This window comes from Castor canadensis, chromosome 14, assembly GCF_047511655.1.
Source record: "Castor canadensis chromosome 14, mCasCan1.hap1v2, whole genome shotgun sequence".
Taxonomy (NCBI): domain Eukaryota; kingdom Metazoa; phylum Chordata; class Mammalia; order Rodentia; family Castoridae; genus Castor; species Castor canadensis.
Genome location: NC_133399.1, coordinates 4,038,711 through 4,062,531, shown reverse-complemented (window position 1 = coordinate 4,062,531; position 23,821 = coordinate 4,038,711). Strand labels below are relative to the sequence as shown.

Here is a 23,821-nt window from a genome sequence, read left to right as displayed (position 1 = left end):
GACAGGACACGGTCACAGGCAGAGCGCCTTCCTCTACGTTTATTGCAACGGCTACATGGCTGACAACGCTCACAACTTCTCAGAAACAAAACAAAGCCCCCACGCGGCAGTGTCACCAATGTCTTCTAGGTTACGCCGGCCAGGGCAGGGCCCGGGCCAGAGCCGCTCTCTGTGGCCTGCAGTGTGGACGCGGGTGGGCAGTGAGCACCCTGAGGGGCCGGTGAGCCGTTGTCCTGGAGGCCCTGGAAGTGCAGGACAGAGGCGACACTGTGACGTGGACAGGACTGCACCTGCACACCCGCCTGCCCCACCGCCCTCCCCACAGTGGCCCTGTGAGGGTGTGCGGCCACACGGCTGTGGAAGCCACAGGAGGAGTGTCCAGGACGCTCATGGGGCTTCCAGGCTCCAGAAGTGGGCAGCGTCCACTCATATCTTTTTGTAGAAAACGAAGAACAGGCCAGGAAGGTGACACCATGGTCAGCACAGCTGGAAGGAGCTGGACCCAGGCTGGATGCCTTGCTCTACGCCCATCCCTGTTCTACCCATTCTCAGACCCACAGGCCACATGGAAGCTGCTGGAAAGGCCAGGAGAAAAAGAGAAGCCGAAGCCCCACACCAGGGTCCCGAAAACTGTCCCCATGCCCTGCAGGCTGCCTCACCTGACACCATACAGACCCCCCACGGTGGCTCCGCCACATCCACAGTGGGGTGATGGTGGCAGGCAGAACCATAGAAAGCAAAATCCCCACTGTGCAGGAAGAGGTCCCCCACTAACTGCCTGGTCCCCCGTCCCGGTGTCTGTGGGACCAGAATGTCCACACAGTGCCCTGTGCAAGGAGCTACAAACAGCAGGAACAGGGGACCACTGTGGAAGACAACAGCCACTGCCCACCCAGGCAGAGGCCATTGCAGTCGTGTTGCACTGGCGCTGAGATGCATCGTGGCAGGATGTGTTTGAGGGGCGAGACACCTTTAGTGACAGGGTCAACAGAACAGCATATGGACATCTGTGTCTGAAGCCTTGGACCCAGGGCACAGCTCTGACCATGCCGGGTTTGGACCTGTGGATGCGTGAGGGACACCCGTGTGCTCACTGCAGAGGACAGGCGGCTGGGGGGCTGGGGCCACCCCGTGGCAGGCCGGGAAGCTGGGACAGCACCAGCTGAAGAGGACAAGAGACGCAGAGGGGCATGGAGGAGAAGGAAAGGCAGAGCACAGAGGCGCGGTGCTCCAGAGAAAGGCAAGGCGGCGTGTGATCATGCGCCCAGACCACAGCCGTGGACTTGGGCTCCAGGCAGGTCCGGGGCACGGGTTAAGGGCAGTTGCTGCTTCAAGGCTTATCTGTGTCGCCAAAGCTCTGAGCTCTACCACTTGAGCCTGTCCGTCAGCCCTTTCTTGTTTTAGTTATTTTTCAGGTAGGGTCTTGTGATTTTGACCGCAACCCACCTACCTCTGCCTCCAGCACAGCTGGGACAGCAGGTGGCACCACCATCCCCACCTCGTTGGTTGAGATGGGGTTTTGTTAACTTTTTCCCCAGCCTGGCCTTGAACCACCATTTCCTCATCTCTGTCTCCTGAGTAACTGAGATTACAGAAGTGAGCCACTGTCCTGGGCTTTTGCCTTTTTTGTGTTTTGGCAGTGCTGGGGTTGAAGTCAGGGCCTTGTGCTTGCCAGGCAGGCACCTTACCACCTGAGTCATGCCACAGTCTGTGCTGTGCTGGTGTGCTGGTGTGTCACCAGCGGTCCTGGCACACGTACCTACTTGCTGGTTGGCCAGGCAGGCCCTCTACCACTTGAGCCTCTCCATCAGCCTCCTCATTTTGTTTTTTGAAACAGGGTCTTTACTCTGCAGCCCAGGCTGGCCTAGAACTCGCCACCCTCCTGCCTCAGACTCCCAAGTGCTGGGGACACAGGTGTGGCCACCTCCCTGGACAGGAGCAGCGGCCCCCTGAGGCATCCAGAGCACAGCCTCACCTAGCAGGGCTCTCTCTGCCTGGGGATAAGTGATGCCCCTGGATGCAGCTAGCGATGCCAGAAATGTGGGGCCTGGCTTTACCCTGCCAGCCTGCTGGTGGCGTCCCAGAAAAGGGAATGTGGCCCTGTGCTGTAATGACCCAGAAACATCACTCAGCTCGTGATCACCATAAGTGAGGCTGAAATGACAGGGCCAGGACTTAACAGTGGACACGGCACAGAGAGGAGCCATGGAGACACCCACACCCTTTATTTACAGAGCAAACACCCCACAGCCCACTCTCGTGCATGCGTCCTCCACCCAAGGGAGCCAGGGAGCTGGTGTTCTGGGCCCAAGCCGCACCCCCGCCCACAGGCCCATGCCGTACACGCTGACGGGCTCGCGGATGCCCTTCCCGCAGGAGCCCAGGCCGTGACCCTCCTTCCAGCCCATCTTCTGCAGCATCTGGAAGCCCAGGTTCTTGTCGGTCAGCTTCTGCTGGACAAAGTCCAGATCCTTTGGCTTCTGAGGAGACAGAGAGGGGCTTGAGGACACTCTGCATGTGCTGCAGCAGATGTCTTCCTGCTTCCCACTTCCCTCCCGGCTGCCCCCACAGGGGCGGGTGTGTCTCGGGTCAGAACTGGAAAGTGGCCCCAGGTGCCTGTGCCCACTGGCACTGAGGCTGGGAAAGCAGGTACGTAGGGGGATGGCCCCGTGTTGACGCTGGATGGCCAGCAGGGCCTCCGCCCCGTTTCCTCATGTGTCTGTCTCTCTGTCCCGGTTCTGGGTCAGGTACCAAGAGCTGACACTGCTAAGAATGAGCCCAGGAAGGACACCATGGACAGGAACCAGGGGAGGCTAAACCCTCCTAACCTCCTCCAGCCAACAAGGCTGAGGTGGAGTTCCACTGAGTTGTCGAAACTGAGGCACACCTGCCCTATGGGGACCAACTGGATAGCACGACCCTGCTCTCTGCTCCTTTAAGTCCCAAAAAGGAGGGAGGTGGCCAGGGAGCACAGTGTGACCAGGGCTTGGCAGCAGGCATGGTGTCCCAGTGGTTGGTGACCATTCATTCTGTGTTTAACAAACAGCCACCATGCCCGGCTCCTGTAGAGCTGCGGGGAAGCCCCACCCAGGCTGGTGAGGGGCATGGGGGGGAATTGCAGTGGTGGTCCCCTGGGCACCTGCTGTCCCCAGCAAGAGTGGCCAGGTGCAGAATCCCCAAAGGAAAGTAGCATTAGCAGGAAGTTCCTACCTGGGGCACAGCCTGGACCCACCTGAACCACCTGCAGGCTGGGTGTGAGGGCTGTGCCCTTCCCAGGCCACACAGCTCAAAACCCAGGATGGCCATTAGGACAAGAATGTCACCCCTACACGTGTCCCCAGCCACCAGAGTACACAGTAGCTCTGTCCCCTTCATGACCAGTCCAACCCTCTGGCCATACCCAGCTACCAGTGAGTCTCCCCAGTGTCCCTTGTCACCTCCCCATGCCTGGTACAAAAAGGCTCCCTAAGTCTGGGTCTCCTAGGCCCCCTTCTCTACCTGCCCACTCCACACTGCTCTCCAGAGGGGGCACATCTCTGCCCAGACCCTGCCTGTGTCCTCAGAGCCTGTCAGAATGGCTGCGGCAGTGGCGACTGTACCCTGCGGTGAGGACTGTACTCCACCATGCCATGGTGGCCTCTTGCTGACGTGGGATGACCCTCGCCTCTGCCTCCTCCAGGCCACTTGATTCACGACACCCCCACCCTGCACCCGGCCTGCTTCTCTACCCTCAGTGCCCCCTCCACCAAGTGGCACCTGTTTTTTGCAGCCACCTGGGTGGGCAGCAGCACGTACCACGCGGAGGCATCTCTCTCAGAGGGCAAGCTGAGCTTCCCTGTGGCCAGGTGCTCTCCACTCACCTCACCCGCAGGCCCTGCTCACCCGCTGAAGCCTGCTGTGCTTTGTCACTAGCACTCGGACTCCATCGGACCCAAGTTTGCTTTCTGAGCCAGGTGTCACTGTGGCCACCGCACCTCACCACAGGACGAGGCCTCTGAAGCCCCCAAGGGAGGACACAGGCGGCTTACCTTCTTCTTGGCCACCGGACGGCCCCGAGGCCTGTCATAGGCGATTCGCACTGGCTCGTGCACTGGAAGACAAAAGCCAGACACTCGTCCTCGTGCACATGCCCTTTCTCAGAGACTCCATACGACCACCTCTGCGAGGGCAGAGACCCGTGCCATCCCACTTGCCAGCTGCGGGGGACCTCGGATCCTTTCAGGAATGGCTGTGACGCGTGTAAGCAAGGGCTCGGCTGTGGGCATGTCACCCGAGAGTCCACTCAAACCAAGAGCCCTACCCATTTACAGCACAGGACCTGCTATCTGGCCACTTCCCATGGCCACAGTAGGCCAGTCCCTCAACAATGCCTTCCTGGCTTATCTGCCACCTGCCCCACAGGCAGCCCTGCCATCCATGAGGAACCTCTAGTGGAGACGCCATGCTGCTCTGAGGGTGCAGGATGGCGTTATCAACAATGACAAAGTGAGGACATGGCTGCTCTGGTGCTGCAGCCACCCCAACACCCACAGTGCCTACACAGACACCACATGGGCCTGACAGCACCCCGGAGAGTTCTGAAGGACCTTTGCAATCCACTGCAATGCCAAGGTTCCCTCTCACTGACACAGAGACCGTTCTGGAGGGACACTGTTGCCTGTGACCGGTCCACCCCAGATCTTCCCACCTCACTGTCATGGCAGGTCTTCAGGGGCACAGAGGATGGGCCACCCTCTGAGGTCGAGGGCAGGAGATGGTGGGGATGAGCCAGGCCTTGCAGAGGCACGAAGTGGCAGGAGCCACCGCTTTGTGACCGGTGAGGGCCAGAGCACTCCAGAGTACGAGTGTGAGCTGGGCCACAGGCCGCTCGGTGGTTCAGCGTGCGTGGGCTCAGGCCCAGTTCCATCACCAGCATCGCAAACCAACAAACTAGAACCCGAGAGCAGAGAAACCCGTATGGCGCTGGCTGCTTTGGCCTTAGCCAACCCAGCCTTGCGGGGCCTCGGGAGGTGCTGGGCCTCCAAGGCACTGAGGCCACCACGGGGTCTGGTCAGACACCCAGATGCCTGGGGCCAGGCTGAGCTTGGGGCTGCAACTTCAGGAGTGGGCAGGAATGATGGCACACCCTCCCCAGCCCCCAGGAAGGACCCACTTGGGGCCTGGGCTCACCTTCTGGCTCGGGGACGAGGCACGCCCTCTTGGGTGCTGGGATCACGCCAACCTTCAGAGACTTGCTACTCGTCCTCTTCCGGGGTGGGCAGGTGCCCGTGGTGGCCTGTGGAAGGCCAAGAGCTCACAATTGCTGGCTCCTGCTTCTGGCCTGCAGGTGCCTTGAGCAGGGGCCTCCTGTGCCCCCTCATCTTCCTCGTCTTCCTCCTCGTCCTCCTCGGGTACCAGGTCTGGGCTCTCCAGCACAACCTTGGGCTGAGGGGTCTCATCGTCCAACACCCCCTCCCCTTCCACGAGGTCTAGGGGGCTCTTCTGCATGTCCCCACCCTCGCCACTGGCGTGCAGGGAGAGAGGGGATGGCGAGAAGGAGATGGATGGGCACAGCTCCAGCACTTTCTCGCGGTAGAACTTGAAAGCAGAACTGTTTTGGTCGTGGAGAAACCTGGGAAGTGGAAGAAGAACCCTGGGTAACTGAGGGGCAGGGGTAGGACACGGAGGGACAGCTGCAGGGTCGTGGCATGGCTCATCACTGAGGGCATACATGGATGACCAGAGAATGTGCTGGGACAAGAGGTGAAGTGGCCACCAGCAGACCCGACCGGGCCCTCCCCTGCCACTGACTTCGCTGTCCTCACTGGGCCTACAGACCCTGCCTCTCCTCATCCTCCAGAGCTGTGAGGTGACCCCAGGGGCTGCTGGTCCCCTGCAGTACCCCCTCCCGAGTCCTGCAGTGCAGCCCTGGGTCATGGTAACATGAGTCCACAGCTACTTGTGCCCAAAGACACATAACTGTCCCAAAGGCGCAAGAGTGGCCTGCTCTAAAGGGCAGACAGCTGGTGGGCAGATGGGGCTCATGAGGCCCCCTGTAGGCACAAGGCATACCCAGTGACACACCTGTCCCGGGGCCAGGACAAGATAACCCTCGTGCTCACAGAGAGTGCCAGCTTAGCAATCATGAGGCTCTGTGCTCTACCACACCATTCCAACAAGAAGAAAACAATGAAAGCGCATACAGGGAAATCTGATCCAGGCACAGCAGCCACACCTGTAATCCCAGCACTACCAGGGAGGCCAAGGCAGGAGCATCAGGAGTTCAAGGCCACTTTGGGCTACACAGTGAGAACCTGTCTCAAAAACACGAAGACTGGCTGGGGGAGAGGCTCAGGAGACAGAGTGCCTGCTTAACAAGTGCAAGGCCCTGAGTTCAAGCCCCAGTACTGCCAACAAAAGACCAAATGTGGGAAAACCAAGAGGTTGGGCGCAGCTCAGGGGAGAAGCTTGCCGAACACACGCAGGCCCTGCAGGGAGGACAGAAGAGGGGCCATGCGCGAGCATCTGGGGATGTTCCTGCAGCCCCATGACAGGTCCCAGACCACCAGATGCTGAGGTCACAAATGCCTTTGAGGGACAAGCCCGACATCCCAAAGGCAGCCAACAAAACAGATGGGACATCGTAGCAGTGTGTAACGATGATGGTGGTGAGTGTATGGAGCTAGAGCAATTGGGCAGGCTTCTGGAAAAGTGCCCAAGGCACATCTGCAGTGCTCCCTAAGCAACACCTGTACTGCAGCAGTGTCCCAATGACCCCCATGTACATCAGGGGTCTACACATGTAAAAGCCAGGGTTTTACAAGAAGATGCATCAATGTGTTCATAAGCTGAGTTGTTTTTTTTTTTTTCTTATTTTGGTGATGGGGTCTGGCTCAGCAGCCCAGGCTGGCCTTGAATTTTGGTCCTCTTACCTCTCTGCCTCTGGCTGTACTTCGTGAGTGCTGGGATCACAGGTGTGCACTATAATGCCCAGCTTAAAAGCTGATAAATTTGAATACACAAAATTACCTCTAGCCAGATGCTGGAGAGTCACACCTGTAATCCAAGCTACTCAGGAGGCAGACATCAGGAGGATTGTGGTTTGAGGCCAGTCCAGGAAAATACGTCCTGAGACCCTATCTTGAAAATACCTAAGACAAAAATAGGCTGGTGGAATGGCTCAAAGGTAAGAGTACCTGCCTAGCAAGAGTGAGATCCTGAGTTCAAATCTGTCCCACCCCCCAAAAACATTGTGAATCATTAGAGGGAATATAAATGACAAGGGAGGTGCAGTGAGGCCTCCACCCAGCACCCACATGCACGAGCAGACAGATGGAGACTGATGGGCCAGGTGCTGGAGGGCGGGGAAGGACGGCAGCCTGAGCTGTCCAGGCTGCTGGAAGTGCAGCACGCATGCCCACTGTGGAAGACAGTGTGGCAGTCTCTGTGATGTTCAAGGTGGACCGAAACAAAGGTGTGATGCTCCATGGCTGAATGCGAAAGGCTGTGCTGGATGAGAGCCACAGAAAGGGCAGTGGTCACTGCCTGAGCATAGTGATGGAGATTCTAGAACATGCAGGCTAACCTACAGTCAGAGAGAGCTGGGATGGGCAGGAGGAGGGAGAAGAGAGGCCAGAGAAACATCTATGTCACTGTGTTGGCTGCAAGACTGATAAAGGACTGAAGCCTGCAGTTTATAGGATGGCAATTACACCATCATGACTTTCTGCCCTGCCTCAGGCTCACCACAGTGGGCCTCTGGGCATGGACTGCGACCTCTGAACTAAGCCAAAATCACCCTTTCTTGCTCAAGACTCTTGGCTCAGGTGTCTGTTCCAACCATGGAAAGTGACTGGCACAGGTGATGCCACATCACCCTTTCTGAAGGTCCCAAGACCCCTATGAACACAAAGGGATTGTGACACTCTTGGACGGGGCAGTGCTCAAAAGCACACTGTGAAGTGAGGAGCAAGCAGAGGGTAACTAGGCAGTGCCCACCCACTGTCTCACCGCATGTCTGCCTGACAAGGAGAGAATGGACAAACAGGGCAGCCAGACTTCTCGGAGCTCAACTTTTGTGATCTTTACTCACAACAATGTGTGTTACAGTTCAAATAGGAAGCACAGAAGAAAAGAAAGAGCCCTGAAGCTCAGTATGAGCAGAAGGCAGGTGACAAAGGGGTGACACTGCACCCCAGAGCAAGGGCCCCTGTGGACCTTGAGTGCAGTAGAGGGGTTGCATTTCAGATGCATTGATGTAGCAGGGAGGAGGATCTGAGGAAAACAGACTAGGTCTGAGTCCTGATAAAGTAGCAGGGAGGCAGGAATGGCATAGCAGAGATAAAACCTGAGAAATCTGAACACGAGGGAGGTCACATAGCAATGGGGAAGGGAAAAGTCACATAGCACTAGGGTAAAATACCCAATAAAATTAAATATAACCATATATAGATTAGACGTTGCTTTTTGCTTCTGTAGCCTGCTTTCAAGGATATATAAGGTGAGACCCCTTTGTTCTTGGGGCTCAGCCTTTGGACACGAGTCTGCTGGGCCTGTGCTAGCACAACAAAATTTTACTTCCTGTTAAACTGCCTCAGTGTCCGGTATCTCAGCTTGAGATTCCTGAAATATTTCTTGGGGTCTCATTTGCTGAGATTGCAGAGATGGTGAATTATCACCTCCCCTGTCTCCGGGGTGCATCCTCCGGACCACAGGGAGAAGATCCCACCAGGTGACAACGGACAGTTTGATCTGGAGGAGGGATTCCTCTTCCCAGCGAGTTGGGGTGAGGGCCTCAGACGGACACACAACAGAACCCAGGGAGGCACAGGAACCGTGAGGGGAGGGGAGCACCACCCATCAGACTGGTAAGAACCCGGGTTCAAATTCAGGCCTGCCTCAGGAGGCAGAAGGAGAGACTGGTCACCTCCCAGGGATCCCCCAAGTGATCCTATTTGGGGTGAAACTGGGTCTCTCAGGCTTAGGAGTGGGGCAAAAGTGTGTGAGACACCTCCAGGAATTAGGGAGGTTGAGCTCTTCCTGGGAAACAGCCATAACTGAGGTTAAGGAATGGGTAACAAAATGTTCAGTTCCAAAGAGGGAGACTCCCCAGAGAACAGACGCAAAATCTGCCATGCCACCAGACAGCCCTCTGGGTATAATTTAAAAGTTTTTTTCTTTTTTTTGAAGTGCACTCTAATTGTGTGTGTGTGTGTGTGTGTGTGTGTGTGTGTATAAGCATCTTCAAAATGGTTTTTAAACTGCTGTTATAAGCTTAATGTGCTTCTCAAGGTAACAAAAAACCAGGGTGTTTGTTTTAAAGATCTCTGTTATAAACTGCTTAGACTGTTTACACATGAATATGTGAACATCTTGAGGATAATTCTTACTATAAAGTCAATGTAAAAAATTATTACTCTGTTGTTCTACTGCTACTTTAAGAAAATTTATTTCAAGCAGGTTTCACTAGGATGCAGGCATTCAGGGGTCAACACTCTGAGTGGCTCAGACCAAAGGAGATAAAAAAGAAAGGGGAGCCACAGTTTGCAGCAGGAATCTTAAAATTTGGGTAATTAAATACTGACCTTAGCCTGTTTCATTCTGTCATAAATAAAATCTGCAATTTAATTCTCTTTTATAATAAATGGGTCTATTAACAAATGGGCTTTCTATAAATTGTTTTTATACAAAAATAATTTTAAGGTTACTTTCTTCCTGTTTTTGGTCATACAAATATAAGGTTCTAAGTTAAAAGGGTTTATGAGTTATTGTCAGCAAATAACAAATATTACATATGTAATGTATTAAGGATATGGTTTTTAAAAAATAAAAGATTAAAAAATACTTTTAAATAAAAAAGATAAAAACAAGCTCCCCCAGAAGATACAGAGTTAAGTTGTCATAAAAAGATGGAGCTTATAAATGTTTATGTAAGTGATTGAGTTGACTAAAATCCAGTTACATTAAAGGTTTTGTAAGATCAAAATTTGATATACTGATGCTAAACTAAAACTTAATTCTCTAAGCTCATTACAATGGGGCTATCTTAAAATATTATATTTCTCTTGATAACATTTAACCAAAAAAAAAATCTCTTAAAAATGGGCTTGTTTTGTCAAGACAACTGTCAGGAATTTTTGGTGCTACAGGTGAATCCACAAATTTGGCAAGACAATGAATTTATTAAAACACAGAGAGACAAGAGGCTGCTGAGCACAGGGAGTGCTGCTGCACTGATATGAGGGTTGAGACAGATTTACTTATTAAAAAAAAAAAGCCAAAGTGCTCCCTCCAGGGAGCACTCCCTCCTCTTCAAAAAGGAGCACTACACTGGAAGTTAAGACCTCCAGTTTTTATTGGAGTCACCAGAGTGGAGATGTTAGTCCTACTCCTTCCACATGTCAGGTGGAGGGATTTTTTACCCTGGGATGGCCAGATTGGGCCTGTTATTTTAGGGGGGCTCCACTGACTACATGCTGGTGGGATCCTGCTGTATATCATGAGCCATCTGTTAATGTCAACATTATGGGATGTGATCCCTTATCAACATATCTGAGCTATGACTCTTGGCCACTATGTTTTCTAACTCCACACTTAGTCCCCATAAATAATTATCTGTGTTCTCTGGTGATTTTTGTCGGGGTTTTAACTACTAAGGTAACTGAGTCATGTTCATTTAAGAGTTGATTTATGTAAAATTTTCTAGATGACTGCATGGTTAAACTACTGTTGTCTCAAGTGATTCTAATGCAGTTAGTATCCTATCTGTGTCTGTGACTGGGTTATTTGGTGTCACTAACACTGTTCTCCCCAAATGATAAGAAAATCTAAGGTTTTACTTCAAGAGCAACAACTAAATTAATATGTATATATAACCTCTATAGAGCTGTGATGCTGTTGCTTGTTCCTGAATACATAAGTATAAATATATTTACATAATAAATATAATATAAATGTATTTATGCTTTATAAAAAATCACAAATATATTTATGTTTTTCAAGTATATCGAGCCTTCTAAAATACAAAATTTAGATAAACACGGTAACAAAAAGTTAGTGATACTGATATGCTGTTCTGTTAGTTGCTAAATTGTCCATCAGAATTGTAACCATGACTCTTAAGTTTTTCTCATTACAGTTCTGATCCTTCTGGCACATTTACAATCAAGTCCATTAAAAAAATGACTCTAATAACTACTTACTTGTCAGCCAGGTTAGCGTTTTAGACACCTGCTTTTGTTAGATTTTGTTTTGTATTGTCCTTGTCTACAAGCCCACTGCCTAAGAGCCACTCCTTCTAAGCCTCTTTGTTGCTTAAATTTGGCCAAAAGGGTCAACTTGGCACTGACTCCCACCTGATCTGCTTGTTATTTCCCCCCTGACATGGGACCAAAACCAACCAAACAAACATAATCCAGGAAAAAAACAACTGATCAAGAAAGACCTTTATTCTAAGGCCATTTCACCCTGAATGCACCCAATCTTGTCTGGTCTCGAAAAATAAGCAGGGTTGGGCCTGGTTAGTACTTGGATGGAAGACAGATCTTCAGAAGAGACTGCTCAGAGACAAGCAGTTTGGAGACAAAGGTGGGAGTGCCATCAAAGATCCAATAGAGTCACTGGTGCCAGAGCTTTCAAAAATAACCAAGGCCTAGAGGATTCAAGAAATGGTTCTTATGCATGTGTGGCTATCTGGCATTGAAGCCCTTCTACACACAAACTGATATGTTTAGACAGTCTTCTACTTAAATAGAGACAAAATAACTATTTTTACTGGCTCTAAACATGTCCTTTGATACTTAAAGATAGTAGTTTTAACTTCTTTCAAACAATATATTTTCTTGGACATATATACTGACAATATATTGTTGCCATGGTAATTCTACTCAGTTTAAAAAAACAAAAACAAAAACAAAAGACATTGGGTAAAAAAATAAAATGTTCAACCATTAAAACCCCATTGGAGGCTGGCAGATTGGTTCAAGTGGTAGAGTGCCTGCCTAGCAAATATGAGGTCCCAAGTTCAAACTCCAGTACTACCAAAAAAAATAAAAAAATGTAAAACCCCTTTGGAGGAGCCCTTTTGTTGTTATCTTGCCTCCTCCTATCGCAGTTAAAGTAGCAGTGATTGCTCCTTGGATCCACCACAGTCCAGTCAAACCAGCTTCTCTTGAGTGGGAATGCATACCTGACCCAGCTTCACCATTTAGGATCAACTTCCAGAACGTCAGCGCCCTTCTTTGGGAGAACTCCACTCCCCAGGGGACAACAGAGGACCACAGATGGTGGGACAGCAGCCCTGCTCTAGTCACACCCAGAAGCTGACTAGTCTATGCATGGCAGAAGCTTGAGAAGTCAACTCTCCAACGGGACAAACAGGCTGTTTTTCACCCCAGTTCTCTCACTGTAATGCACTGTCACCCCTTGTCTGTATCTGCTGCTGTAGTTCTCACCCTAGTCTTTATCACAGACTTGGCAGAAAATGCTCCCACTAATTGGACTCATGGCAAAAGGTTTTTATTGGCTTGCTTCTATCTCTTTTGGGCAGGATGCATAATTACTTTTTATTGTTACTGATCTGGTTTCCCTTTGCAGCCCCAGAACCCTCTTCCTGTGACCTATGTCTGCACACTACTCAGGAAGGAAGTGTTGAAACTAAGACTTTACTTTTCCATACTTACTATTCCTGTGCAGGCTCTGTCATCAGGTCATGCACTCAAATCACACCACTTATCTAGTGTGCTCCCATGGTAATCAGCATATCTGCTTCAACCCCACTTACCACCCTCAGGAGCAGTGGTTAGAGATCAGGAGTGTCTGCCACCCTGGGAACATTGTCAGCCACACCCAGGTGTTTAGTCCTGATAAACCAGTATCAGTGCTCTTTGATGCATGTGCAGCCATAGACAAAGCTGGATGTGGAGGTATACACTATGGCTGTGGGGACCTATCTTGAAAAAGAGCCTATACATCAAATGATAAGTGTATGTGCTGGGGAGACAACTCTTGGCCGTGTGATGATGTGGGTTCTTATTATTGCCCTTACTGGGGTTGTGTTTCATGGGCCACATGGCAAAGGGATAAATATACAGCCTCCTTCACAAGGGGAAAGCTGCACCTGACTGCACCCGTGGCACCTGTGACCCTGTAAATTTCACTGAACTTAAGCCGTCCTATTGGACACAGGGACAAATAATTAGTATAAGGATAGATGAAAGGGCCCTGACCCTGGGAGTCTGATGAACCTTAGTTCATTAGTAACCGTTACCCATGAGAGTTCCTCATACCAAGTTCTTCATCCATTTTATGAGGAGATGAGTGAGTTTTCCATTTCTGCCAAAGCTACTATCTTGTTCCTCTCACTGGCTGAGCCTATAGCCCAAACTCTTTTTTAAAAATTTTTATTTTATTCATATGTGTATACAATGATTGGTTCATTTCTCCCCCCTTCCCCTGCCCCCTCCCTTACTTCTCACTACCCGGTAGAAATTATTCTGCCCTTATCTCTAGTTTTGAGTTTTGTTGAAGAGAGAGTATAAGCAATAATAGGAAGGAACAAGGGTTTTTGCTGGTTGAGATAAGGATAGCTATACAGGGAGTTGACTCACATTAATTTCCTGTGCATGTGTGTTACCTTTTAGGTTAATTCTTCTTGAACTAACCTTTTCTCTAGTTCCTGGTCCCCTTCACCTATTGGCCTCAGTTGCTTTAAAGTATCTGCTTTAGTTTCTCTGCATTGAGGGCAACTAATGCTATCTAGATTTTTGGGTGTCTTACATATCCTCACACCTCCCTTGTGTGCTCTCGCTTTATCATGTGATCAAAGTCCAATCCCCTTGTTGCATTTGCCCTTGATCTAATGTCCACATATGAGGGAGAACATATGATTTTTGGTCTTTTGGGCAAGGCTGACCTCACTCAGAATGCTGTTCTCCAATTTCATCCATTTACTTGCAAATGATAACATTTCGTTCTTCTTCATGGCTGCATAAAATTCCATTTTGTATAAATACCACTTTTCTTAATCCTTTGTCAGTAGTGGGGCATCTTGGCTGTTTCCATAACTTTAGCCCAGACTCTGAATGCCACTTCCTGCTATGTTTGTGGGGGGACCAACATGGGAGACCACCGGCCTTGGGAGGCAAGGGAGCTGGACCCATGAGAGTCTTTTAATGAGACTGCTTTCTGAAAACATAGGAAAGGCATCCAGCTCCTTAAAACTTCCATCATCAGAAATTATTGTATCTCCCATCTGGGAGGCCAGTTCTCCACTTCAGTGGGGGATTTAACTTGTTTAGGACAGAAGTTTTACAATGATACTGCCCAAGAGACCCAATGGTGGGGAGTTCCAAACCATACAGAACCCAGCCGCACCCACTGGCCAACTTTTCTAATCTCCAGAGAGCATGGGATGATCTTACTGCAATCATAGATTGGCAGGCACCCAGTGGGCTATATTGGATCTGTGGCAAATGAGCTTATACAGTGCTACCTAGCAGCTGGTTTGGATCTTGTGTGCTAGGCTCAGACCATCCTTCTTCTTGCTCCTTCTCAGACAAGGTGTAAAACTGGGAGTCCCCATATATGAAGAAAGATTAAGTAGACAAAAAATGGGGTGCCTTACACATCAGCAATTGGAAAGATAATGAATGGAGCCGCCTGGGCAGAAGACAGGTCCTGGGGTTATCACACCCCTGTATGTACGCTCAACTGCATCATCAGGATGCTGGCTCTTGTTAAAAGTATAACTAATGAAACTACAAGAGCCCTCAATTTGCTGGAAAACAAAGCACTAAGATGTGCAATGCCATCCATCAGAACCGCTTGGCTTTAGACTATTTGCTGGCCTCTGAGGGAGGAGTTTGTGGGAAATTTAACCTGAGCAACAGCTGCTTACAGATTGATGATGAAGGAAAGGCCATAGAAGAGATCACAGACAGAATGAGAAAGCTCACTCAGGTCCCTGTCCAGACTTGGAGAGGCTGGGATCCCAATGACCTGTTTGAATGTTGGCTTTTCTGCCTTAGGTGGATTCAAAACCCTGATAGGGGCAATGGGCCTGATCCTAGGAGCGTGCCTATTCTGCCCTGCCTGGTTCCTCTGGTGCTATGGTCTATAAGGATGGTTCTGGAGGCCGTGATAGAAAGGAAATGGCCACACAGGTAATGATTCTGTGGAAATACAAACCCCTAGATCAAGATGATGCTCTCTGACCCTAGGTGGACCAAACATCAAAGGGGGGAACAATGTAGCAGGGAGGAGGAGCAGAAGAAAACAGACTAGGTCTGAGTCCTGAGAAAGTAGCAGGGAGGTGGGGATGGCATAGCAGACAGACAAAACCTGAGAAATCTGAACATGAGGAAGGTTAAGTAGTACAAGGATAAAGTAGCCAATAAAATTAAATATCACCATGTACTGATTAGACCTTGCTTTTTGCTTCTGTAACCTGCTTGCAAGGGTATATAAGGTGAGACCCCCTTGTTCTCAGAGCTCAGCCTCTGGACATGAGACCACTGGGCCTGTGCTGCACAATAAACATTGCTTCCTGCTAATTGCCTCAGAGTCCTGTAACTCAGTTTGAGATTCCCGCAACACTGAAGCACACAGAAGCACTGTGTGCCCTTGGCCTATTCACTGCAGTGCTGGTTGGGTCTGGCACCACCCACAGCAAGACCCCAGGTCTTGGCTTTCCCTAACCCTGGGGGAGGAGGACAGTAGTCCAGGCACACTGCTAACAGAGGCAGCCTGGGATGATGCAAGGTTTTCTTCTAAATTGTACTTCTCATGTGGGAATAAATAAATAAAACCCAAGAGAAGACCAAGGAAACGCTGCATGCTGGTGGCTCACGCCTGTAATCCTAGCCACTCAGGAGGCAGAGATCAGGAGGATCATGGTTTGAAGCCAGCCCCAGGGCAAATAGTTGCCTACACCCTATTGTGAAAAATGCCCATCACAAAAAAGGCCGGTGGAGTGGCTCAAGGTGTAAGTCCTGAGTTCAAACCATAGTACTGAGAAAACAAACAAAAAAAGACCAAGAAAATGTCCCCTGGCTAGCTCTGACAGGGGAGGCTCCAAAAGTGACAGGCAGGCCCAGCTCAGAAGTGTGCAGGGCCCAGCTGCCCCTGAAGGCCACCAGCGCCTGTCAAAAGCAGAACCAGGCTGTGCCTGGCCAGGCCTCTGGACCATGGGCATGTGGGGTCACATGTGGCAGGCTGGGCCTAGGAGGGAGGGAGCAGGATGTCCCCAGGCAGACACAGGCAGGGCTGAGGCTGCAGGGAAGGGCAGCACAGAGCTCATGCAGACACCAAAGAGCAGGCACCGCCCCACTGGACCCCAGAAATGCCCCAAGAAGTGTAAGTTTTCATCTGCATGTGTTCATTTTAGTAGTGCTGGTGGTGGAGGCCAGGGCCTCAGGCACGCAGGGGGAGTACTCACTGCTGGGCCACTCCCCAATGCCACTGCTCCTCTTTTAGTTAGACTGGGCCACAGCTCTCCTGCAGGGTCTGGACTCTGCCAGGAACCCAAGACCCAGGCAGCTCCTCTCTAGGAGTACCTCGTCACCCACCCTCGTAAGAACTCCAGTCATTTCCTCCAGAATAAACCCCTTCCTAGGCAGTGTTCGTGATGGTCAAATGCCTTTTCACTAATTTGTTGAGAGTGCACAAATGCTCCCAGTACACAAGCCCTGTTCCGTGGCCTCCAGCTGGGTGGGTCTGAGCTGACCTCCATGTGAGGACGGCAGGGCGTGGCACCCCTCCCAGTAAGGACCCAAGGATGCACATCACCATCAGAGGGGCCTGCTGACTAAGTTGGTTTCACCTGCCCACCCCCTTCGATGCAGACACAGTGTCCCTGCATGCAAGGTTTTCCTGATGACCCTACAATGGCCCAGCTGTGACGGCCATGACTTACCTGGTCACACCAAGACAGGAGTGTCTGCAGGGCAGCTGCACCCACAGGTAGTGCCTGTGGGGGTGCTGTAAGAGACAAGGGTACATACCAGAGATTGGGGTTATCCGTGCTGTTCTCTATGATGAACTGCTCAATCTCGGGCCCCACCTGAGTGACAAACCTGGCCAGCTTCTCTGCAGTCTCCATGGTCTTCATGTCAACTACAAAAGAGACTGCAACTGTCACAGCTGTGGACACTGACTATAATGACACCCACATCCCTCTCTGCACCTCACCAACTTACAGGCAATGTGCCAGGGTTGCTTCTCAGCCTGTGTCTTGGAGGCCCCAGGCAGCTCCTGCCCTTCCCTCATGCACGCACCCCTGGGTTGGCTATGGGTGACAGGCATATGGTCACCACACTGTCCTAGACGTCCTGCTGTGAGGAGCCTCAGGATGAATGGCACCCAGGGCTCAGCCGAAGCACAATTTGAGGGGCTCGGGCTGCGTGAGGACATGGTGTGGGCAGGAGGCGTCACCACAGAGGAGAGGGGAGCTGGCAAAGGGCAGGTGCACCAAAGAGAGAAGGCAGCCAAGAAGGGGTCACTAACACCAGTCAGCATGGAAGCTATGCAAGGCAGGAGCCCACAGTGCACAACTAGAGGGACCTGGGAGAGGAGGGGACAAGAGGGAATGTCAAGCCATGGATTCAATCCTGGGAGAGAGCTGGGGTGAAGCTCAGGGGTAGGGGCCTGTCTAGCATGTGTGAGGTCACGAGTTCAATCCCTAGCACTGACCAAGGGCTGAAGGAATGGCTCAAGCAGTAGAGCATCTGCCTTGCAAGCATGAAACCCTGAGATCAAACCTCAGTCCTACCAAACAAATAAAAACCAAAACAAAACCCAACAGAAATACTTCAGAAGAAATGGTGTCTGTACTAGACACATACAGACCTTCCTCCACCCTATACAAAATGGTATAACAACTGAGTGCACAGACTGTATGTTGTATGAGGTGTCACAAGTCACCGAGACTGACAGGTGTGTGGGAGGAGGAGCAGGTGTGAGACGACAGGCAAACCCTGTGCATTTTATGGAGATAGGAGTGTGGTGGATTTTGGCACCTGCAGGGGTCTGGAACTTGTCCCCCAGATTGTGGGGGACAACAGTGTAAGAACAGAATCACAGGCTGCTGCCCACATCAGGAGCACCGAGGCTCTTGGTGCATCTGTGCCAGCTCTGCTCTCAGGAGATGAGGGGGTTGCCAGTGGCTCTAGGAAGGAGCGTGGGAGTGTCCCCATCCACTCGACCTGGCCAGTCCCCAGGTACTCCCTGCCACCCAGCCCACACCAAGTGCTCACTGCCCTGGCTGTGGAGGGACTGGGATGAGGGGGAGTGAACACCCACCATCAGTGGACAGGCAGGGAGAGGAGGTTGGCAGGGCCTCCAGGATGTCTGCTCCTGGACTGGGGGTGGGACCTGAGGTTTCTGGGCTGGGTCCTGGTGGGTCATTCCTATTGACATCACTCCTGCCTGACAAGGACGGCTTGGCCTGCGAGGAGCCTAGAGCCTGCCGGCCCTGGGACCTGAGCTTGGTGGCTGTGGACAGCAGTGTCTGGGTGCCAGTGGTGGCTTGCCTGGCCTTCCAGCTCCGCAGGCCCTGGGTGCGGAGCAGCTGGTGTCGTCCCGGGAGGATCCTCTTCTTGAGGCTGTGGACAGCCCATGCATACAGCAGGGCCCGCATGGTGCACTTGGCTGAGGTAGGTGGCTACTCAGGTCCGGGGACACTCAGGCCCCTGCGCTGCACCTCTGCCAGCTTCAGTTTGTAGTACTTATACTCCAGACTGTCCTCGTCAGCCAGGAACCTGTGTGACAAGATGCACAAAAGGACACCTGTGAGGACTCCACCTGCACATCTTTCACACTCCCTTCCTTAGTGGCGGCCACCCTGCCACCCTCTGCTGTCCAAGGACCCAGAGCAGGTCACCCAGCCTGGGTGACCACAGGACTGTCAGAGCTGGACTGATTGCTGGCTCAAGTCCCCCATCTCCAGTGTGGGCAGCTGTGAGGGTGAGCAGCTTAGTGGTCATGGAGCCCTGGAGGCTGAACGGCACCAGCACAGCACCATCAGTTCCCTGGCAGGCCTTTGGGTGACCAGGAGCTGTTGTGACAGTTCTTACCCACGTGAGAACATGGTGAAATCATAGGACAGAGTCACAGTGAGGAGAGTGGCACAGCCAAGAGAAGGCTGAGCCACACAGACTGACAGATGGGTAGGCAGGTGTCCACAACACAGTGGTGAAACAGCGGCCACCAGGGGTGTCCCCCACCAACAGCAGCCACCCAAGCCACTCTGGTCCTCACTTGCTTCCTTCACACAGGCTAACAGAAGTGTACTGGTGGAGCTGTGGCTCCTGTGGGCTATGCACTGCCACCCTCTGCATGCATGGGGCTTGGACCCAGGACCCCAGTGCACCCCAAAATGCAAGGACACTCAAGTCCCTGGCATGAACCACGCAGCATCTTTCTAGAGCCCACACACGTCTTCAGCCTACACCATCTCCACTTGAGTTCAGATCCTGAGTGGCCCCCAAAGGTGCCCTGCCTGTGCCGTTTTTGGGAGGTGGTGGAACCCAGGAGGTGTGGCTTGTGGGAGGAATTTAGGTCACTGGGGAGAAGCCCTAGAAGGGGACAGTGTGACCTGCCCCCTCCTCCTCTTCCTGGCTACAAGGAGGTGAGCAGCCTTCTTGGTCACATGCTTGCCACTGCTGGACGTTCTATGTCACCACAGACCCAAAGGGATGGGGTCAAGTGACCATGGACTGAAATCTCTGAACCCCTGAGCCAAAGTAAACCTTTCCTGTCTTTGAAATGATTCTCTCGGGCATTTTGTGACAGCCACAGGCAGCGGCGTGAGTGCTTGCTGCTGCACTTTTCAGGGAGCCACCCTTCTAGTTGCAGTTGTAGAGGCAGCTGTGGCTTGGCCACCCTCTGGTGTTGTGTCTCTGAGCTGAGGGAGGCCCCGCATCGAGGCGTGTGCTCACGTGTTTCACTTTGGTCTGTTCCATGTGTGGCATGCACAGAACTCTCCTGGCATGTGTCTGTTCACGATCTCCTACCTTGCAGTCCTGCACAAGCTCACAATCAGCGTGTGACAACGAGGAACAGACACAGAGGCTCCTCAGTCTGATGAGTCCTGCAAGGTGACAACGCTTCTCACCAGCCCCTCAACACCACCGAACACCCCAGCACAGCCTGGTAACCTTCACTACACTCACACCTCCACGGCCACCATCACCACACGAGGCCGACTATATTTATAAGGCATTGCCAGGTACTCGTGTGAACTATTGATTCTGTACTGAAAGTAAGACAAAGCAGCTGTCCTACATTGCTAGTGAGGGAAAAGGTCAAAGTTCAAAATCAGAAGTTGCCTGGGGTTTGACCCCCAAGGCCCCATCCACACACGAAGCACACCCTTATAGTATCAGCTAGTCAGGAGGCTGAGGTGGTTGAACGGCTTGAGCCCAGGAGTTCAAGAGCAGCCTGGGCCGCACAGGGAGGCCCTGTCTCAAAGCCACACACACAGCGTGGTGTCTACTGAAGGTGCACTGCTCCCGCACCAAGGCAGCATGGACCAGCCCAAGCTTCACCCTCAGTGAGCTGGGCCACCCACACCTCTGTGAGCACGGCTGACTCGGTGGCTCTGGTTGCTTGACATGATGCAGTGGCACTGTGGGCTTTAGATGAGGTCCCCAAGCAATGACACAGAAGCAGGCAGGCAGCCATGCATGGGGCAGCCATGTGCAGTGCTCACACTGTGGCCTCTGCTGGCTAGTGCAGTAGCCATGGTGATGCCTGCAAGCACTGGCTGGCAGAAGGGGATGGTGACTGCACAGGGCATTCTGCCCCTCAGGTCCCACACAGCCTGCAGGCTCCTCCTCTTAGGATGGGCCAGAGCTGGGAACCTGGTCACTCAGGCCTCTGATGACTTCCCCATCCCTGGCAGAACCAACACAAGGGTAGCTGGAGGGTGTCAGTCTCAGGCCCCGTGTGTCCCCACACATCAGCAGTGAAAGGGCAGAGAACACTTGAGAGGAAGACCGCTGAGCCTGGCCACATGTGGGAGCTGGAAGCTGGGGTCCCAGGCCTGCTCCTCTGCCCATAACCTGGGAAGGAGTGGTGAGTAGCTCCATGCTGCATAGCGGGGCTGGAGTCCCAAAGCAAGGCCACCCTGTGGGCACAGCCACCAGGCCATCCCTCAGCAAGTGGCTAAGCAACTCTGGCGCTGTACTCAGACTGTGTCATCCTCACACCAGGAGCATGTGCTGCTTCCTGCCACAGCTTCTGAGGCACCCGCTCCCCTTTGCACAGTCAGCCTCTCAGTGCTGTGTTCACACAGCTGGATGCTGTATAGTCTGGGCATCCAGACTCATGACTTAAGGCTGGGGTGAGGCTCAGTGACCAATGCATGCATGAGACCCTGCATTCCTTCCCGGCACCACAAGAGAGAGAAAAAAGAAGCCATAGCAGTGAGGAGTAAAGAGCTAAGAGCTAGTGCCCCTAAGGAGCAGGACAAGAGTGGTGGGTCACGTGCAAGCACTCTGATTTCCATGGTGACTCCCATCCTTTTATGTCTACCACATACCAGCATCACTTTGAGAGTTCAGCTGTGTCTACGGCCATACCACCCTGAACGCGCCCGATCTCGTCTGAGAGTTCAGCTGTATGTGGCTGGGGCTTGAGCTGTCACACCTGTCTACTACATGCAAGGCCCTGAGTTCAAACCTCAGTCTCAATGCCAGAACCCAGAATTCACCTACGCACTGCAGAGACCTCAGCTTAACCTCACCAGTTTCTTCCCTTTCTCTTCCAAACCCCTCTTCCTCCTATAGTCTCTGGGTGACCCGGGTAGAGGTTTGTCCTGACAGAACTGTCCTGGTGGCGGAGCACTGCCATCATGTCTTCCAAACTCAAGGACTCACTCTCCAGACCTCATGTGGTTCTCTGCACAAGCCAATTCCAGTTTCATGGAGGCAGCTGGGGTTGAGGTTTGAATGGGATCACCAGTCCTGACACTGTGTCACATGCATTCAGAAGACAGAGTCACACATGTGCTCTGGCTAGTGTGTGCTGTGCTGTTGTTAATGAGGCCACTCTCCCGGCAGCCTCCACAATCGGGTGCTCACAGCCCCTCAACGTACTCATCAGGGGACAGCACCGATCAAAGGATATCCAGAACAGTGCATCAAAACAGAAACATCTTATAGAGACAATACAGAATGCAGAAGGAAGTCACCTTGAAACAATACCAAAGGGCGGGCATGGCAACACACATCTTTAAGAAGCAAATATCGTAATGTAGAAGAGAGGTTTCTATAAAGAATGTCCTTTGTGCCAAATGTTTGTTGCATGCCCACCTAATACATTGTTTTTCAAAATCCACTTGTCAAGAAGACCCAGGCAAACATCCACTTGTCAGAAACAATCATGGAGTTTTAACCCCTCAAATTGCCCAAAAAGTAGCATAAATACCCTTAACTGGCCCACCTGCTATGTCTTGGATGACTACGGCCAGTCTCTCCCTTGCAGTTTTTACCCTTCTTTTCCTTAATGAAGACCTGTGGGTTTGCATCTACTCACTGTTGAGTCAGACATTGCTTAATTTGGAACAAGAATTCAGTCCACACCTCACATGTGTCACTAGGATTGATATGTCCATTCTCCCCCTAAAATTGTAAGAAATCACAAGAAATATGGAGAGACAGAGAAATGTGGTTCTTCCATGGAGAATATCAATTTGTGAAAAATCTCAAGCTGTGAACTCATTATAAAAAGACATTTAGGAAAATGTCTAAGGTAGAAGGTGTTGGGGACCCTAAATTTAACAGCCTGTTTTCAAACTTTTAGCAGATTCAGGTAATCAGCTCTGTCCCACAGATATTAAAGGAATTGGGGACTCCAAAGGACCATATCTCCTCCCATGCAGGAACAAAGAACCTCTGCCTACTGTCTGTTGGGAAGTTGTGGCACTGAGGTGCAAAGTGCCCTGGTAGGGCTCTGGGCCTGGGGCAAGTCGCCTGCACTTAGAGGACAGAATGCCAGAGTTTGCCCATCTGCCATCCTCCCTTCACTGTGGAGAAGGAGTGCAAAGCTGCACCAATGGTCACAGACTCCAGAGGTGCAGAGGGGAAGCCTGGGGTCTGTAGTCACCATTTCTGGATGGTTGTAACCTCATCCTCTCAGGACTGGGGACACCAGTCACAAACTCACCATGTGAAGGTTCTGTGGTGATTTGAGTTCTGCCACTTTCCTGGTGCCACCTATAGGTCACAATGACTGAGTCATGCAAAATTGCTCTCAGCACTGGGTGATTCAGAAAATGGCAGTCAGGAAGGCATTTCCTGGGTTAACCAACTTGTAAAGTCTCTGATTCATCAGTTCTTACTGTTCCTTCCACAAGTACTGCTAATTGGTTAGTGATCTGGGCTCCATACCCTGAGATCTGAGTTACAGGAGAAGTGCTCCCCTACTTGCCACAGTTCTAGGACCAAATACAAGTTTCCAGCCACAGCCCCTATGATACCAAACCTCCTCCCTTGTCCTTACCCAACGCAGTCTTGGTATTCATTGTAGGTGAATAGAACCTGCTCTTCAGAGTGGACCCTGCTTCTTCCATTGGGAAATGGGGACAATAATATGCTGAGAGAATTCCATACTCATTTTCACAATGATACAGACTTAGACAAAGCCAAGTTAGGTGAGGACACACTGGACCAGGAGGAAAGTCCTAATTTTGCAAATTTGCATACTCCCTGAACAAAATACAACCAGATTCTTCCTGTCTAATGTGAAAGATTCCAGGCAAGACACATGGATGTATTAAAGAACTTTATCATAAGTGAGGGAGAGAATCCCAGTTCGTGCTCTGATCTCTGCCAAATACAGTAGA

The 23,821-nt window shown here is 51.6% G+C and overlaps 1 protein-coding gene across 1 annotated transcript; it reads right to left on the bottom strand.

Moving 5' to 3' along the window:
* Positions 1-1,367: 1,367 nt before the first annotated feature.
* Positions 1,368-21,065, bottom strand: LOC109678401 (SURP and G-patch domain-containing protein 2-like). The gene is given in 9 exon segments (XM_074053474.1): positions 1,368-2,480; positions 4,029-4,090; positions 5,170-5,295; positions 5,298-5,611; positions 16,980-17,091; positions 18,277-18,762; positions 18,857-19,013; positions 20,150-20,263; positions 20,886-21,065. Coding segments are annotated over 9 exon segments (1,803 nt in total). The 3' UTR covers positions 1,368-2,228.
* Positions 21,066-23,821: the final 2,756 nt, after the last annotated feature.